Genomic DNA, 14,343 nt, shown 5'->3' with positions numbered 1-14,343 from the left:
GCGGCGCATGATACAAAACCTTCCATTTTAGAATTTCTTCCTCTTTGTATTCCCAGGTGACCCGATTCTCCTTTAGACCCATGTATAGGGCTGAAAATTGAAACCAAACATGCACGTTAGGCCTTTATGGCCACACACCTCACTAATGCACTTAGTTAATCTAACTCAAGCTTAATTAATTCGGTTTAAAATTGAGGATGTTACAATTTCAAGCAAGAAAATAGGCATACTATATATAAAAAGTTCACACCTCTCTTTATCTCTAAAGATAGGGTGTCCTAACCACCCAACAGCTATTTCATCCCTGTTGTCCATTAAGCCCATTGTAAACAATCCCTCTTTTTGCCATATTATTGCCAATGTAATCATACAAGGCTAATTTTTCATGAATTTTAGACCAAGTTTCTAATAAATTTTAATTTTTGGCTAGCCTAGCACCATATCTTCGATATATTTCTTGTAATTCCAAATCAACAGATTTATTGAACAACTCTTGAGTTGGGTAAACTAATCTAATAAATTTCTTTTATTATAAGAACAAGAACTTTGTTGTGTAATTTCATTCAATTCAAAAAAGGGAAAACTCTCTTTTTCTTTGAATTAACATAGAATCAAATTAGAAAAATATCTATTTTGATCCTTTTTTGTTTTTTATTTATTAATTTAGATTGTATCTAATCCATTTTTTTAGACCAAAAGAAGAGTGACCTTCTAATGTCCTTTACTTTACTTTCATGTAGATGGGTTTTTGGATGTTAACTCTAAAATTGATGGTGAGCAGAATAGAGACTACATGTCTAGGGTTCAAGTGGTACATAGTTGAAGGTTTTAAGAAAGTCAAACTTGAATCTGATTGTCTTCCCCTGGTTCAATTGTTGAGAGGTAATATAATACTTACCCAAAGTGGGGTTGTATGGAGCTAGTGGATTTTATAAGCAATCTTGACAAATCATTAAGCAATAGCTTTGTATGGATTTCAAGAGGTCTTAACGCTTCATGTAGCAATGCGGAGGACTTGTATGTACTGTTTTTTGGCACAATAAGTAGTAATATTTGTTGTATTTCTCTCATTGTAAAAAACATCATCATTAGTGATTACTCAACTGAAAGTAATTTAATTAGAAAAAGTATGTACATATCTCCTTTAACACAATTCTTTTAACTGGAAAAGATGATACTTTCATTAAAATGAAGATAAAGAAAACAGACATGAAAGAAAGGTCGAACAACAAAAAAACCTACAACAAAATACAGACAAAAAAAAAAAAAACACACACACACACACAAACCAAACCTTAATGACAAGATCAAGGAAACAAGTCTTTGCCAAGTTTGCTAGCAAAATATCTACACTATCTACTTACCGTAATTTGTAGGAAGAAAAATGCCGTCACTGATATCAACACCATTGTAAGGAGCAGGGTTTAAAGAAACCACCTCAAAGGTCCCACACTTTTTATCAATAAAAGATAAACCATAATTGATTATTGAAAGGCCACCATGAGAGAACCCATAAAAGCAAAATACATATAAACCAAGCAAACAAAGAAGAATGGAAAGGAGATCTCATCAACGACCATGCACCAAGCCACACCGCTTGGCATTACATATTCCCCTTTTAATCCCTTGCAGTGCAATTAAATCTTATAAAATCTAAGTTAATTGTGTCACAGGATACTTAATGTAATCCTCTCAATTTAATTTTCTTTATTATCAAAATTAAAATTAAATATTTGAACCTTATAAATGAAAAAAAATTGCAACAAAGGAGCTCTCTGTTTTTTTTTTTTTTTTTTGTAAGTTGAATCTCACGTACCAGAATCTAATTGAGCAGTGATGCATGTTGATATTGCCCTGCAAGGGCAGAACACAAAAAATCACATCGGCTTTCTCTTACCCACCTTTCAAACGGCTCGTTTTGATGTAGGTCGAGACTCGAGTCAGCTTCCATCTCAAAAGTTGTCTTCTGGAGCAGCTAGTGATGGAGGGGGAACATGGCGTCTGCCTAGCCCAACATGAATCATTTGTCCAAAGACATCGAGCTGAAGGTAATTTGCAATTTTTCGCATCCCTCTTCCTCATCCATCGATTGATGTTATTATCTGTTTCACGTGGTGGTGGTGGTGGTGTTGGTAGGGGTTTCTTCATTTCCTTGCCATCGTAAGATTCTCTGTTTACAATTGTAGATTATACGGTGAAATTCCCAGCTCTAGCCCTGAGTTTATTTGTTTTGTACCTGGAATAGTAGCTATCATTAACGTTGATGAAACTGATTTCTTGGTATGGATGTCCTTATTAAGACCATCTTGTTCATCGAAAAGGGACATTGCAGGACGCAGAGCAACTTTCAAATTTTAGACCCAATCAAGTTGCGTATGAAAGGGATTAAGAAATTAAGGTCTATGCACAGGGAATAGGTCATAATTGTTATTTAGGTCTTGAAGTACCAATTGAAGGAGCGATTCTGTTGATTATGCTGTTAGCAGTCTTAGGGAATTGAATTTTTTGCAAGAGCACGTGATATATGTAGTGATATAATTTTGAGATTCGCTGCTGCTGCAAGAATCTCCGAATATTGTCCACAAATTTCGCTTCATTTGATGTAAATAACAAGCATATTTGTGAAAATCGGCTTATTTAAATACCAATTAGCGAAATAAAAAACAACAAATCAGAAAATGTTTATGCGAAGTCAAAGCCAGCATCCACTGTTGATATCAACCGACGAAAAAGGTATTTATGAGTCATGGACTAAAATTAGTTAGAATTATAAGCTACTATTGCACAGTGTGAATGTAAAGATTTAGTATAACACATTTATTTAGACTCCTACTTAGGATTTGATTAAAAAGAAAACAAAAAGGACTCCTATTTGGGAAGCTTATCTCTCTGAGTTTGAGGTGCCTTTCCCAAAAGGAGAAATTAACATTCTGGATAAACTCTCATGATTGCTTAACATGTTGCAGGTCAACACCTTGAAAGATTTCAATTTAAATTTTGCAGGCGTATTTTGTGTATGACCTACCAGAGAATCCTAAAATGATCGTACGACCGATGATCTCTTCATGAATATTCAAGCTTGTTGTCTAATTGTCGTCTACAACTTGTTTGAGCAAGCTATCACAATAAAAGCTAACTCACCTTTTTCGTTACTGGTATTTTCTGCCTTGACTTAAATCTCATCTCAATTCATTATATGGTGATATGTTTTGATAGGTTTAGTTTTATGCAATTATTAATATCACCATTCGCGATTCCATTTTGTTGCATACTCTGCATGCTGGAGGTAAAAAATTTTTGGCCTGTGACGAGATGCTCAATTTTCCTTGCATTGAAAACTATTGATCTCAAACATGTCGGTGTGTCTTGCAATTTATCTTATGCATAGTATTTGGCAACGCATTATGAAATATTTTGCTCTTAATTGATCTTAATCTGTAGAAACAGGGGGATATCTGTTTTTCTTCTAAACCTCTATGCATGATTTAAATTTCTAAACGAATATGCATTGAATTTACTTGACTTACGACTTGTTATATATTCTCTATCAGATGCCTTTTCTTCATGTTTCTTCGAAAAGAGATCCATATACTTGAACTACATATGTTCCCCTTATACTTCTTATGAAAACTATTAAGGGCACATAGTTCATATAAACAGCTGCATTGTTCATTGAATAATACAACTTCCTACTAATTTGCTTGATTTTTATTCGCTTTTTAAAGTATATGGGTCCCATATGCTTCACAGAATCTAAAAATAAGCTAGATTGTTCATAACCGATGAACAGTGTAAGTTGCTATAATTTTAATGTTATTTATATATAGATATTTTCATTTATGAAATAGGTTATTTCACTGTCATTGATATTTGTATCAAAGAGATTGAAGCAAATCATAAACATGAAAAGTCGAAGACAAAGGGGAACGCATACTCTGTGCGTGACAATAGAAACATTTATCAAGACGGAAACAATCTTAGGACACATTGTTTTAGATGTAGGAAATGAGACCCCTTTATTGTCTTGTGAGTTCTGAGAACCATATGGAGTTAAACGTCACACATTTTGATGAGAACTTTGACACAATCTGGCTGTTTCAAGAGCTCAAAGGCTTTGCTTATCTCTGTTAATGGGACTTCATGGGTCCCAAGTTCATCGATAGGGAAATCCTGTGAATGAGATAAAAGTAGTCCATCGTTAAACAAATATTTCTCTTTCCACAAAAGCAAATGTTCTGTACAGGTCATTGATTTTCACTTAGTGTCTATATATACTACTAAGATCGTTTAGATTCGATTGGGATGGTGCATATTTGAGGGTTTCTTTATTAAATTTTACAGAAGTCTTTTTCAAAGGACTTTTAATGTTATAAATATCAATTAACTTAAACCATTTTCTTAGTTTGCGTAAATTAGTTAAAGATTAGTCATAAATATAAATGAAGGGAGTAATATGTTTAAATTGAAAAAAGAAGGAAGAGGAATATTTAATTTAAAAATACAAAAAATATAATAATATTTGAACTGCCTAAAATTAAATCCAGGCAATTCACATAAAAATAAAAAGCATATCAGGAGTACACTATTAATATGTAAAATCAAATCCGAATGTATGGACCTTACATGAATGACTTATCTTAAATGAAGCCATTCTGTGCAAGTAATACATGTCATCTGAACATTTCTCGCAAGGATATACTGATCGTTTTAAAACGCAAGTTTAACTGAAAAATGATTATTAAACTTGGATTCTCCGGAAAAAAAGATAGAAATTTAACTCAATTCATGATTAGATATATAATTGAGGTGTTGCACAAAATAATAGATATGCATCATGATTAACATTACTAACAATATAGGAAATTCAGAATCTTTTTTTTTTTTTTTTTTTGTAACAAGGAAGCTTAGATTTGTGTGTAGAGAATTTCACCTTATTTTGGCATTTGGTAGCTAAAATAGGAAGGTGAGATTTTGGTTTTAAGCCTCCAAAAATGGAACCCTTTAAAGTTCTTCCAAGAAGAAGACCCAACCGGTTGACTTGCACACATTCTTCTATTCCTGCACCAATTGCTATTGCTTGTCCTCTCCCCTGGTAGAGAAAGAATTATTAATGCAATTTGAAATTAGACAAATAGGAGTAATCGTGAGTTTGCAAGACATATCTGAAGTTTTTATTAAAAATTAATGGCACTAAATTTGTTATATCTAATAGTTTGAATCCATGAATGTTGAAAATGTCTTTACAAAAATTATACCTATGATTACACTTGATGGTGCTCAAATCTAACCTAACTAGATAACCATATCAAAACATAAACAAATTAGATATTAAACTCATACATTGCACAAGCGAGCTGCACCATGTACAATTTGTCAATATGATTTTTTTTTTGTAAATTATATATATATATATATATATGTTGATTGATATAGATGATTATGATGATTGACTATTAGGTACTGTATGTTTACCACTTTGGTGGATTCTAGGGCTTGAGTAACCACAGGGGCAAAACCAATGCACTCAATGGCATAATCCACACCAAGTCCACAAGTGAGGTCCTTCACCAATTGAGAAGAAGGCTTATCAGAATGATCATTAGGATTTATGAAGTCTGTCATCCCAAAAGCTTCTCCTTTTTCTTTCTTCTTCTCATTTATGTCAATCCCAATTATCTTAGTTGCTCCCATCATCTTGGCACCACATATAGCCTGCATCACAAGTAATTTAATTACCCATTAAACAACAAGCTTTGTCATGATAAACTATACTTATGAAAACTAGAAAAGAAGTGCCTTTTTGTTTATTTTTTATTTTTTTGTTTTGGTAGAAGTATAGCTGACCTCACTTAGTGAGATAAGACTTGTTATTGTCGTTTTGGTAAAAGCACTTACCCCTAATCCAACGGCTCCCAAGCCAAAAATGGCCATGGTTGATCCACTTTGAATTTGGGCTGTCTTCCAAGCAGCCCCAAAACCAGTAGAAAATCCACAAGAGATGAAGGTAGCATGAGCCAAATCAATACTTGGATCAACTTTCACAAGGTAGTTTGCATCACTAACCATGTACTCACACCATGTTGAGCAGCTACTCGTATGGTACACCTTCTGCCCTCTAATGGAAATCCTTGATGTGTCATCAGGCATTAGCCCACTCACTGTGAAAGGATATCTCATGCACATGTTTGATTCCTCTGAGATACAGGTCTCACATTCTTGACACTCTCCAATGTATGTTGGAATCACTAAATCTCCTACTTTCAGGTTCGTCACTTTCTCCCCTATGCTCTCCACAACACTGCATTTACATTCATGACAATGATGGAAGGTGCTCGTTGATTAATACAATAGAATAAGTGATAAGTGATTGATTGATAAATTGATTATATGTGTTTGAATAAATGTGATGGATTGTGAAGCTTACCCTACTCCTTCGTGCCCAAGTGCTAGAGGAAAAGAAGGCTGCACATCAATTTGGATTAGTACATAACTGAGCTGCAATATTTATCACCTATGAAAAGTGCAACTTGTCTTAGATTCTTTTTAATTTATTGAGTATAATATGCTCTTAGTGGCATTAAACCAATGAAAATAAATCAACGTGCCCATAGAATAAATAAAAGACAAAATGGATTTGGGTGTTCAAGTTTTCGTTACTTCAGGAATGAATTTTCAAGTTTACACAAATTCCTCTGTAAGTAAAGAATGAATTACACAGACTTGAATGTTTCCTTTTTATTGAAATCATACATATCATTTCTATTTTCAGGGGAACTGTGTGTATATCCTAAAAATAAAGGAAGATTTCTGTAGTCTCCATACAATTCAAACGAAATTTATGCATATGAATGTTAGACACTTGTCAAAACATAATTCCTTTTTGTTTATACAGTGTGCGAGTGTTGTGAGGTTCAATTCAAGTGGATGAGAATTAAAGAGTCTCACACAAGGAAAACCTCGAGCTCTCAAGATGTCTGTGTGGCAAACACTAGCACAAAGAACCTTAACTCGAGCTTCAGAAGCTTTAGGTGGATCTACTTGTATCTCTTCCACCTTCACGTCTTCCCCTAATCCCCAGCATATTGCACCTATGTACAATTTCACAAGTCAAACCCAAAATATAATCAATGCATCAACCGCAGAAATTAATCGACTCACTCTGACAAATTCATGTATGAATTTTATGACCTTAACATTTAAGTATAGTATTGATAAATTTTACAAAACATTATAAATCAAATTCACGTAAAATAAACATGAGGAAGAAATTGAAAACTGCAGGCCAGTGTCATAATATGTTACCTTTGCATGTTATGACTTGTGAGCTGTTTGACATTATGCTCAACTTGCTTTACCTTTCGGATTCAAAAGAAGAAAGGTTTTGGGTTGTGGAATTGGCTAGGGTATGTCTCATAAATAAATAATTTTCACTTGTGAATTTAAAGTGGTTGGATATTCAAACTTTGTGGGACATTGTTGGTAGATTTAATACAAGCATTTTTCATGGAGAATATCAATATCAATATATTCATAACTGGATTGTAGGCCATGTGCATTGTATGATATTTGAGGATATGCCGCTTGTCTTGTGTGTAACTAATAGTGGTTGATCTGAATGGCTGACAAAATTTTAGATGGCTCTACTTTCGCGTTTGAAAGCAAGTTTGTAGCTGACTCCCTCAATTTGTTAGATGCGAGAATCTCGAATTGAAATTGAACTCGACTTCGAGACAAGTGAGTTCTTGGGGTCTCTCACCATAATTTCCCCAAATGCACGTATAGAAATGTAATAGGAGATAAATTTGGAAATCAGTAACCTGGAAGAAATGAAATTTGATGAGATATAAATGATTAGGACACTAAAAACTCAAGTATTGAACTTAAGAAAATAGAGAACCAAAGGGGTTAGGTACAACGTGAGAAATGTTGGAAGAATGGTGGAAAGCTTTGTACAATACACACGCAGAAGACTTGAGAGCCATATATTGATGACCAGTAAGAAATGATGCTGATGATAAACAACTATCATTATTTAATTGTTAGGTGAAACATGGTATCGCTAAATGTGAAACATGTGAGCACATCCCCTCTACCACAAAAATATTGTTAAGTCCCATATTGTCCTACTCACAGTCAATGCTGATTTCAACATTTAACAAAAAGTATAACAAGTTGCATCATTTATTAGAGGTAAATAGTGAAACTCAATTTTTAGATTTTGTATACGAGCATAAGAAAATATGTGTGGTTGATCTAAATTTTTATTAGGTTTTAACAATTATGTTTCTTGTTAGTCATGCGATATTTTGGTGAATAATTTGAGATCACTAGTCAAAATTATTTACAATGCATAGGAATGTATGTTTGGTTGATCTAAAATTTTCGTTAGGTTTTAATTCTTGTTAGTCACATATTATGTTGGTCAATAATTGAGATCACTCTCAAAATTCTAGGGATAACTAATACTAGTTTTGCTGCATTCTCTCCTTTTGCAGTTCTGAAGGTAATGAAAATCTATTACTGTAAATCGTTTTACATCTGCATGTTATCACTTGTTATTGATAGAAAAGGCTCACGCCAACACACATGACAATTAGTTAATCTAGAAAATTATAGAAAAAGGTTTCAGAAATTACAGAAAAAATATATAAAATTACAAATAAGTGTCCTATAAAAAAATTAATATTGATTAAGTCATTAATATTGTGTGATAATTTATAAGTTTTCTTCCAAAATTTATAAGTTGTCCTTAAAAAATTTACAACTAGTATAAAAAGCATGTTTATTTTGTAAATATCATATACACTAGTTAAGTTATAAATTTCTAGATAATGTGTGTGAATATCAAAAGTTAAGTTATAAATTGTGTGTGAAGATTTATAAATAATAGCAGTAATAATAATAATCTAAATATATTAAATTGTCAATATTTTAATATGATATTATTAAAACAAATATAATATTTTTTAACAATTTATTAGTGTTGTTATACCAATAATTGTGATCCATTAATTACCTAGTAGCTAGTTAAACTAGTTGATCAAAATTTTCCTTTGGTCTTCTACTTGGATAAGAAATAACAAGTGTACATGTCCAGGTATTTATATATAATTTAAGGAATTTAATTTATATTAATTTTTTATAAGATATTTATGTGCAATTTTTTGGGTCTTATTTTATAGAATGAGATTTTTTTTTCAATTTTAAAATCAACTAATTAAAGTTAATTTTTTAACGGCAAAATATTTAATGTACCATTTTTGAATGTTGAAGGGAGAAATTGCATTACATAAGTTAAGAAAATCATATGCTTTTGAGCGAGCAATTGAGAGGTAAAAATGACACTCGATGTATAATCACAGAAATTTTAAAGAACAAAGCAAGAAATAAAAATAATAATGAGATGTGTTTCTTTAATTTCTAAGAGTCAAATGGAAATGAACATCATATTTTAATGATAACTTTGACACAATCTGGTCGTTTCAATAGCTCAAATGTTTTGCCTACCTCTGTTAAAGGGACTCATGGTTTTGAAGTTTATCGAGAGGAAATCCTGTAAACAGGAGGAAAACAATTAATTATTATGCTCTATTAATTATTTCTAATTAATCAGGTCATTTATTTACAATAAGATTTTTTTCTTGGCGCATTTTTGAAGAGTTTCTGGCAATGATCTAGATTGAATATGCATGTGGAGCTCGAATCAAGATTTCGTATTTGTACTTAAGATGTGTATTATTAGCAAACTTTATTTAGACCCTCCAAATTTAAGTTGTACCTATTATATTTTTAATATTTATAATTAATTTTTAACATGCTTTATTTTAAGTAAAGTTGGATACAAAATTATGTTAATCTCCTGCCCATCAAATCAACCAAGCAATGATATCAACCTCTCAAATCAAATCTAGATAATGTAAATAATAAATGCTTTCAAATGCAAGTATATGGTTTTCCTCTTATAATTTTTGTTTTCCCGACGATATAATATCTCTTAACAAAAATAAACTAGAGCGTGACTGAAGTATTAGGGTCTGTTTGGTTTTTGTTTTCATTTTTTATTTTTAAAAACTGCTTTGTGATATGGCTTTTAAAATTACTTTTAAAACAAAATAAAATGAAAATTTATTTTGTTATATTAATTATAAAATAATTTTAGAATTAAAAAACAGACCAATAGTAATAGTTATAAGCAGTTAATGGTGGTGATTAATAATAAAAACTGATTAAAATAACTATAATTTTTAATAATTAAATATAATGTTTTTTAAAAGTAAAAAAATGAAAACAACTTAAAGTTGTTTCTATTTTTTATTTTTAAAAATAAAAAATAAAAAAAGTTAAAAATAATTAAATGAAGAATGCTTTTCCAAATAAATTTCTTTATTTTCTTATTTTTAAAAACAAAAAATAATTTTTAAAATTAGAAAACAAACAGGCCCGTAGTGTCTGTTTGTTTTGAATCTTTAAAAACTGTTTTTTTATTTTTAAAAATAAAAAATTTAAAAATTTATTCGAGTAAGTGTTTGTGATTTTATTATTTTCAAAATTGCTTTTATTTTTTTGCTTTTTAAAACAAGAAAATAGAAACAATTTCAACCAGTTTTTATTTTATTTTTCTTGTTTTCAAATATATTACATAAGCATCAAAATTATAGTTATCTTAATTAATTTTTCTCATAAATTACCACACCATTGATCGTTTATAACTATCACTATTAATCTATTTTTTAATTCAAAAACTTTTTAAATTAATACACCAAACAGATTTTTATTTTGTTTTATTTTGAAAAATGATTATAAAAATTGTATTATAAAACATATTTTAAAAACAAAAAATAAGAACAGAAATTAAACAAGCCCTGAAACTTTAATTTCTTAAGATTGTTAATTAAGTTTATAATTGATCAGGATGTGTACAAAATTAAACGCGTGCATTCTGATTTATATTACTAATTGTATATGAAAATAAAAATTATGAATAAGTCTCAATCAAGGGTCTCATTTAAAAATAAGATAAAATATTTCAATTCCCGTGGCACTTTGTTGTAATTAGTTTTTACTACAAGATGATTCACCCTCTTCGGCTGGAACTTCAACTTGTAAATTTGAGAAGTACTTGTAGATTGATAAGGTTTCATTGGTAAATTCATAAAATTTCACTTACAAATATTAAAAAGATTCTTAGATTCATTTATAAATGTATGTTTAACTTATAAGTTTCAAATATTTGATAAGTAAATGTCAAATGTTTGACTTGGAAACATGAATGTTAAATTTTTTAAAAACAATCATTTTCTTTGACCAAAGGTTGATTAATCAACAACTGCCAGCAACTAGTTAACACTGGCCAAAGTTCTAGTAAAAGAGAGTGTGGATTTAAGGATATTTGTATTGTCTTACAGTTGAATTTTATTATAATCAAGTCCAACAAAACTTGAGAGTATCCTTTTTTTTTTTTTAATTTGTGGACCCTTAATTGAGACTTATTTGCAATTTTCCCTTACACATCTAATGCAATTGAAATTTGTGTATAGAAACTATTCTCCTTGCGTTTGCATTTGGCAGCCGAAATAGGGAGGCTTGATTTGGGCTTTAAGCTTCCAAAAATGAAACCCTTCAAAGTTCAACCAATAAGAAGGCCCAACCAAGATGATCTCAACAAATTATTCTGTTCCTGCACCAATTGCCATTGCCTTTCCAGCGCCCTGCCCCGATGTGTATATTGTAAATAGAGTTGGAATATAAATTCTTTTCAAAATCCTTTGATCGCAAAACAGAATACATGTTTTATTTTGGTTAATATATATTGAATTTATTTCAAAAAAAATGATAAAAATACTTTTATGATTTAAAAGATTGTCCTCTGTAAATTTGAATTAAAAAAAAATACAGTTATCAAGATTGTCAATATATAAAGTCATATCTACATTAACAATCCTTGCTGTAACATACATTATCATGAGGAAAATACATGATGAGTTTTTCATGAAATAAAACTTTAGAGATTTCAAAATTTCTTTAATTTTTTTTTGAAATAATCCATATGCAGTATTTAAAAAAAAAACAAGTTATGCAATAACACAAGATTTATTTATACTTGAGTGAAAATGCTTGAGTTAGCAAAGGGGCAACACCTGTGCACTCCAATGAATAATCCGCACCTACTCCACCATTAGTGAGGTCCTTCACTAATTGAGAAGAGGGTTTATGAGAATGATCATTATTGGTGTCAACACCAATTATCTTAATTGCTCCCATCATCTTGGCTTCACTTATAGACTGCAATTTACCCATGGAACAAGCTTGATCTTGGTAAAAGATAAACAAGCACATAAAGATGCATCAAGGCACTTGATATTTGGAAGTCACGTTGGTCCATGACTAATACAGGTCGAGTTGGGGCAGAGACTACAAGGTTAGCTAAACTCTCTCAATGAGCTTTTAAGATAGCTACTCCCTTTCCTCTTGCCTAGGTAATTTTAACTAATTTACTAGAATCAAAAAATGACATTTAACTCATTAAATATTTTAAAATAAAATATTGAAAGAATGACAAAGAGGTCTTAAAAGAATTCATTAATTCAACTTAAGTTTTAAATTTCAAACTTTAGGAATTTGCAAGTTTGATTCTCAATTTTATAACTTTATTATGATGAATTTGTAACTTATTTTTTAAATTTTAACATAATTTAAAAATAAAAAAATTTGTTTTTTTATTAAAATTTAAAACATAAATTGTAAATTAATATGTAGAGCCCTTGGTGGCTGCGGAATGCTGTCTTCTCTCTATTATCAGGGTGCATCCTGACTTGACTTGATGATAACCTGCTTTTAAGTCCATCTTGGAGAAGTAAACTGAACCACCTAACTCGTCGAATATTTCATCGACAGTGGGCGCCAGGAATAAGTCTATCACAGTGACATCATTAAGTGCTTGGTAATCCACACATAAGCGCCAAGACCCATCTTTCTTCTTAACCAAAATAACTGGGGCAGAAACGGGACAGGTGTTAGGTTGAATAAGCCCATCCTGAAACATCTCCCCCACCATCGTTCAATCTCTGCTTTCTGGCTATATGGGTTCCGGTATGGCGGCACCTTCACCGGTTCAGTTCCAAGTTTTAGTGTGATACGATGGTCAAAATCATGAGGTGGAGGTAACTCATGTGGAGTCTCAAATGCTTGCTGATATTTGGTGAAAAGTTCAGCCATATCTGTCGAAACCTCTTCGGGTTCATGGGAGTCAGTCACAGTGACCATCCGCAGAAAGTAAACTTCACCCAGAGCACACGTATCTTGAAGACGACGAAACGAATGGTACTGTGCTGTGGATCCTTTTAAAGTAATAAAATGGCTGGTGGACACAATGTGTGGGCCTAACGTGGACAGCCATGCGAAGCCCAAAACAACATCAGATCCGGCTATTTCCAAGACAATGGCTGCTTCATAATAAGTGCCATCTACTTGGACCGTTAACTATCTCACCAGGCCCAAATAATCTAAACCCAACCCTAATTTGAAAAGATAACGTAATTTAAGGACAACTTATATTTACATATATATATAAATGTTATATCATTAACTCAGGGTGAAGAGAGTCTTTTATCTAATTTCTAAAGTATATGAACAAATAGTAGACATATAGTCTTAAGAAAAGACTAAAAAATTGTTGAATTGAAAAAGGCGACTTCCTTCTTACCCTTTTATTACTATATATTTGGTCAAAGGTTTGTTCGAGTAATTTCACACATTTTTCAATATTACTGCCTAACTTTTAATTTGAAACTTGTTAATATGCAATAACTAAATTCAAGGGATTAGTTAGTGATTAATTTATTTATATATGACTTCTATATAATTTTCCTTTTTCATTTTTTCAACTACAGGATGCGAAAAAGTGTAAATCAATATATGTATAACTATCATTGTATTAATTACGTATTCAACACACTTTAATTTATTGTTTTATTTTTTAAAGAACCATTTAGTATTTTAATCTGATATTATATTCATGTTTTGTACAAAGTCAAATAATGAGATGTACTAATTATGGCTTATCATGAGTTACGAATATTGTAATTCATATATTATATATATTGATTGATTGATATAATCAAATAATTCATTTTATTTTATATGCCTAAGGGCTTCATAATAACAAAAAGAGACAACTTGTTCCAAAGACGGTAATAAAATATAAAGCGCGAGCTTTTAACTTTATCGTGGAATATATTTGGAACTTCTTCTTTTTCTTTCTTTCCTTTTGTCTTTTCCTTTTTCCTTTTTTTTTCCTTTTTCTTTTTTAGGAAACTTTGGTAACTCGTCTTCTATTGAATGATC

The 14,343-nt window shown here is 31.1% G+C and overlaps 1 protein-coding gene and 1 long non-coding RNA gene across 2 annotated transcripts; one reads left to right on the top strand and one right to left on the bottom strand.

Moving 5' to 3' along the window:
* The first annotated feature begins 1,395 nt into the window (after nt 1–1,395).
* On the top strand, nt 1,396–3,154 carry LOC129298255 (uncharacterized). Its single transcript, XR_008590318.1, has 2 exons — nt 1,396–2,048; nt 3,004–3,154. It is a non-coding gene; the product is annotated as an uncharacterized LOC129298255 (long non-coding RNA).
* Nucleotides 3,155–3,873: 719 nt separating this feature from the next.
* LOC129298253 (8-hydroxygeraniol oxidoreductase-like) lies at nt 3,874–7,336 on the bottom strand. Its single transcript, XM_054936639.1, has 7 exons — nt 7,303–7,336; nt 6,946–7,088; nt 6,425–6,495; nt 5,896–6,298; nt 5,473–5,712; nt 4,931–5,089; nt 3,874–4,170 (listed from the first exon to the last, which is right to left on the bottom strand). The coding sequence occupies exons 1-7, from the start codon at nt 7,334–7,336 to the stop codon at nt 4,051–4,053; spliced, it is 1,170 nt and encodes a 389-aa protein (XP_054792614.1). The 3' UTR covers nt 3,874–4,050.
* Nucleotides 7,337–14,343: the final 7,007 nt, after the last annotated feature.

Source organism: Prosopis cineraria, unplaced genomic scaffold, assembly GCF_029017545.1.
Source record: "Prosopis cineraria cultivar Desert tree isolate PC_DT_omini unplaced genomic scaffold, ASM2901754v1 PC756, whole genome shotgun sequence".
Taxonomy (NCBI): Eukaryota; Viridiplantae; Streptophyta; class Magnoliopsida; order Fabales; family Fabaceae; genus Prosopis; species Prosopis cineraria.
Note: the sequence above shows the minus strand (reverse complement) of the source record. Positions and strands in the feature narration are given on the sequence as shown.

Excerpts from the sequence above, each read along its gene's own strand:
- LOC129298253 (XM_054936639.1), bottom strand. The coding sequence starts at position 7,336 with ATGTCAAACAGCTCACAAGTCATAACATGCAAAG. Across the intron at positions 5,713-5,895 it reads TGGGAGCCGTTGGATTAGGG|GCTATATGTGGTGCCAAGAT; the intron begins GTAAGTGCTTTT and ends CTTGTGATGCAG. Across the intron at positions 4,171-4,930 it reads CTACCAAATGCCAAAATAAG|GATTTCCCTATCGATGAACT; the intron begins GTGAAATTCTCT and ends TCTCATTCACAG.